General features: G+C 36.8%; 1 protein-coding gene across 1 annotated transcript in view; it reads left to right on the forward strand.

Annotated features, from left to right (window-relative positions):
- Positions 1-5,066, forward strand: part of TAF1B (TATA box binding protein (TBP)-associated factor, RNA polymerase I, B, 63kDa) — a gene marked incomplete at its 5' end in the record, with an annotated part of 62,702 nt that overhangs the window by 40,668 nt on the left and 16,968 nt on the right. Inside the window, 2 exons of the mRNA XM_008592259.1 lie at positions 715-870; positions 1,468-1,514. Of these exons, the coding sequence (XP_008590481.1) occupies positions 715-870; positions 1,468-1,514 (203 nt within the window). The remainder of the gene's footprint in view (positions 1-714; positions 871-1,467; positions 1,515-5,066) is intronic.

The following is a 5,066-nucleotide window of genomic DNA, read 5'->3' on the forward strand; positions in this document are numbered from 1 at the left end:
TGTCTTTAGCCTTTGCTCAAGCTGGTCCCTTTACTTGAAATGCTCCCCATCCTCCAGCTCCACTTCAGTCCCTGGCAGATCCCTCTTCATTCTTCAAGATGCAGCATAAATACCGTTATTCTGCCTGTTCTTCACAACCACGCACTTTATACTGTTTCACCTCTTTCCAAACCAGAACTTATCACTACTGTCAAAACTTCTACTAGATGTTTAGCATATTGAATTATAACTAATGGCCTAAGTTTATCTATTTCTATTAGGTCAATATTTGTGAAGTGCTTAGAAGAATATCTGGCATATAATAAGTACTTTTTAAGTGATAAACAGATAGGTAGATTGTGAGCTTCTGGAGGGAAGGACTGTATCTTATTATTTATTTTTTTAAATGTATCTTTAGTCCCTAACGTAACAACTGGCCTAAGAGCAACTCAGTGAAGTTTGGCAAATATGTGAACTCTTAAATTCAATTCCACTTTCTTAATGTTTGCATTAGGATTTGTGTTCATTGGTTTTAGGAGCTCGAGTTTAATGGTAGTAGTCAGTTTGTGTTCTTTCCAGAATATGTACAAAATAAAATACTTCTGTGCATTGCTCATGTTGTCCCTTCTAATTCTAAAGTGCTATAGACTGTGTAGACATGTGGAGTAAACAGAGAACTTTGAGGTGTCTCTCTTATAGGCCTCAAAACAAGTCTGTGCTGTCAGCAGGGCAAAGGCTGTTGTCCCCATTCTTTCTGCTCCCCGAAGTGGATTTTCTGACATTTGATCCTGTAGCTAAAATGGCAAAAACTGTTAAATATGATGTACAAGCTGTGGCTGTCATTGTAGTAGTATTGAAACTGCTCTTTTTATTGGATGACAATTTAGAATGGTAAGTCTATATCAATTTTATGATGGATAACAACACTTTATTGCGCTGATCTTAGTTTTTTAAAAAAGCTAAGGAAAAAATTGTATTGCTTTTTCCTGATAATTTGGAGTAAAGGAATCCATATTTTGTCTCAATAGAAAAGGGAGACTGTCAGTTCTTATAGAACATCGACTGCTGCTTACAATTACTTCTTATGTAATACTTTGACTTAGCTAGTCATCAGTTGTTTCATCATGTTTTATTCCTATTATTCTTTAGGTAGCAATGTTTCTCATTGCTCCACAGATTTCTGAGTTTTAAAGTATCATCATAAATCCTAAAGAATCATTTAGCATCCCATGTAACTTTAGGCTCCTGGCACCATATGTCTCTCAAAGATTATTAGAAAGTAAAGGAATCTTAAATGTTATCCATCCCAAATGCCAACAAAGAGTGACAGTATTCATAGTGTCTTCCCTGTTTCAGTGATTGCTTCTGTATTAAAATTTGGCATCAGTTTCAAGTACTGTTTTACACTTTTCTCTCAGAAAAATTCAAAATTGAACTGTCCAAATACATGGTTTCTGAATATATTGACTTGTTTATTGTTATCTCCAGGTCTTTGTCTAATCTTGCTGAAAAACATAATGAAAAGAACAAAGAAGGTACTTAATTTTTTATCGAATTCAATGTGATTGTATATGATGGGTCAAAAGATCCAATAAATGTAGGGGGAAAACTTTTAAAAATATACATACATATATATACATACATACACATGTATACAAGTTCTATCTTGTACCAGGATTATTTTTTCATATGATTATCTAATTATATCTCTAGTCACTTCATTGACTTCCTACTGTGTATAAAGACTTGCCTGCTTTTTATTCCCAGCTTCTCCTTACTAATCATACTAGACCATGAACTACAGGCAGCTTCATGAGCTTCCTTGTCTTTAGCCTTTGCTCAAGCTGGTCCCTTTACTTGAAATGCTCCCCATCCTCCAGCTCCACTTCAGTCCCTGGCAGATCCCTCTTCATTCTTCAAGATGCAGCATAAATACCGTTATTCTGCCTGTTCTTCACAACCACGCACTTTATACTGTTTCACCTCTTTCCAAACCAGAACTTATCACTACTGTCAAAACTTCTACTAGATGTTTAGCATATTGAATTATAACTAATGGCCTAAGTTTATCTATTTCTATTAGGTCAATATTTGTGAAGTGCTTAGAAGAATATCTGGCATATAATAAGTACTTTTTAAGTGATAAACAGATAGGTAGATTGTGAGCTTCTGGAGGGAAGGACTGTATCTTATTATTTATTTTTTTAAATGTATCTTTAGTCCCTAACGTAACAACTGGCCTAAGAGCAACTCAGTGAAGTTTGGCAAATATGTGAACTCTTAAATTCAATTCCACTTTCTTAATGTTTGCATTAGGATTTGTGTTCATTGGTTTTAGGAGCTCGAGTTTAATGGTAGTAGTCAGTTTGTGTTCTTTCCAGAATATGTACAAAATAAAATACTTCTGTGCATTGCTCATGTTGTCCCTTCTAATTCTAAAGTGCTATAGACTGTGTAGACATGTGGAGTAAACAGAGAACTTTGAGGTGTCTCTCTTATAGGCCTCAAAACAAGTCTGTGCTGTCAGCAGGGCAAAGGCTGTTGTCCCCATTCTTTCTGCTCCCCCTGCTGTGTACCATCCCCTGCTTCTCCACATTATTTATGAGGAGACTGAGGTTTGGAAAACTTGTGACTTTCTCAAGGTCAAAGAATCTTGAGTTCTATTAATTATTATAGTTTTCTTCTGTCCTTATAATTCTTTTGGTAGTTTTCTTTCTTCTGTGGCTGTATGGCCTACAGGGCCGTATTGAATTAACTGATGATTATATTGGCCTGTTGAAAAGATTTTTAATCAGACATTGAAAGAGACTATCTTCATTAGAGAATAATGGAGAATAATCCCCCATATACAGTGAATAAAAGCAAGGAGTGAATGTTTATACTTGACTACAGTCAATTCTTTTTTTTAAATTTCTTTATTAAAGTATGATTGATTACACATATCTATGGCTACAGAGCTGAAAATGCATACCTGTGTAAAATACATGGTGATCAAATCAAGATAATTAATATATTCATCATTACACAATGTAATCATTCTTTTTGACCCTTTACCAATTTCTCACTAACCTCCCTGTCCCCCTTTGCACCTCTGGTAACCTCACTTCTGTTCTCTCCCTTTCAAAGTTCAACATATAGGGCCAGCCTGTGGCTCACTTGGGAGAGTGTGGTGCTGATGGTACCAAGGCCACGGGTTCAGATCCCTGTGTAGCGATGGCTGGTTGGCTCACTTGGGATGTATAGGGCCAGCCTGTGGCTCACTTGGGAGAGTGTGGTGCCGATGGTACCAAGGCCACGGGTTCAGATCCCTGTGTAGCGATGGCTGGTTGGCTCACTTGGGAGAGCGTGGTGCTGACAACACCAAGTCAAGGGTTAAGATCCCCTTACCGGTCATCTTTTTTTTAAAAAAAAAAGAACAACATATTACTGTGATTGTTGTATCTTTCTGTTTATTTTTTAGCTCTCACTTATAAGTGAAGACATGTAGTATTTTTCTTTCTGTGCTTGGCTTATTTCACTTAACATAATTTTCTCTAAATTCATGTTGCTGTGAATGGCAGAATTTTTATTGCTTAGTAGTATTCCATTGTGTATGTATATCACATTATCCTTATCCAGTCATCCATCAGTGGATATTTAGGTTGGTTCCAACTCTTGCCTATTGTAAATAGAGCTGCGGTAAACATGGGAGTGCACGTATCCCTTTGACATCATGATTTCCATTCCTTTGGGTGTATACCCAGCAGTGGGATTGCTGGATCGTATGGCAATTCTATCTGATGGCAGTTCTATCTGTAGTTGTTTCAGGAATCTCCATACTGTTTTCCATAATGGCATCACTAATTTACAGTCCCACCAGCAGTGTAGGAGGGTTTCCTTTTCTCCGCATCCTCACCAGTGTTTGTTATTCTCTTTGATAATGGCTAGCCTAACTGGTGTGAGATGATATCTCAGTGTGATTTTGACTTGCATTTCCCTGATGCTTAGTGATGTTGAGCATTTTTTCATGTGTCTGTTGGCCATTTGTATGTCTATTCAATCTATTCAGCTCCTTCATCCATTTTTTAAATGGCTACTTGTTTTTTTTACTGTCAAGTTGTTTGAGAGTTACTTGTATATTCTGGATATTAATTCCTTGTCAGATGCATAGTTTGCACATATTTTCTCCCATTCTGTAGGTTGTCTTTTCACTATGTTGATTGTTTCCTTTGCTGTGCAGAAGCTTTTTAGTTTGATATAATCCCATTTATTAATTTTTTTCTTTTGTTGCTCATGCTTTTGGGGTCTTATTCATAAAGTCTTTGCCCAGTCCTACATCCTAAAGTGTTTCCCCTCGGTTTTCTTTTAGGAGTTTTATAGTTTCAGGTCTTATATTCAAGCCTTTAATCCATTTTGAGTTGATTTTGGTATATGGTAGGAGGTACAGGTCTAGTTTAATTCTTCTACATATGGATGTCCAGCTTTTCCAGCACCATTTATTGAATAAGCAGTCCTTTCCCCAGTATATGTTCTTGGTGCCTTTGTCAAATATTAGTTGGCTGTAAGTATGTGGATTGATCTGGATTCTCTATTCTGTTCCATTTGTCCTAGTGTTCTCTAGCTTTATTTATTTATTTTTTTGGTCAGGATTGCTTTGGCTATTTGGGGTCTTTGGTTGCTCCATATGAATGTTAGGATTGTTTTTTCTGTTTCTGTGAAGAATGTCTTTGGTATTTTGATAGGGATTGCATTCAGTCTGTAGATTGAGAAGTATGGACATTTTCACAAGACTACATTCAGTTCTGTTGTCTTTCTAACCTCTACATCTTGAACACACACTCACACCAACTGTCCAATGCAATCCACTTATCTCTAGATTCTTTGAATTAGGATTAGGAAGAACAGGAGTAGGAGCTGATAAAACTGGAAGTCTGAATTCAGCTACTATAGTACCATTTCACATATTGTTTCTTAATTTATGTATTTGTCAGACATATTGGAGGACTGTCATGTGCCAGGCACTGTACTGGTTGTTGGGTTCGGGGGGAGGAAGAGGCCTGATTGCGTAGTGACAAACAATACATGTGTTCTGTTCTCAGTGAGGTAAT

This window comes from Galeopterus variegatus, unplaced genomic scaffold, assembly GCF_000696425.1.
Source record: "Galeopterus variegatus unplaced genomic scaffold, G_variegatus-3.0.2 Scaffold7716, whole genome shotgun sequence".
Taxonomy (NCBI): domain Eukaryota; kingdom Metazoa; phylum Chordata; class Mammalia; order Dermoptera; family Cynocephalidae; genus Galeopterus; species Galeopterus variegatus.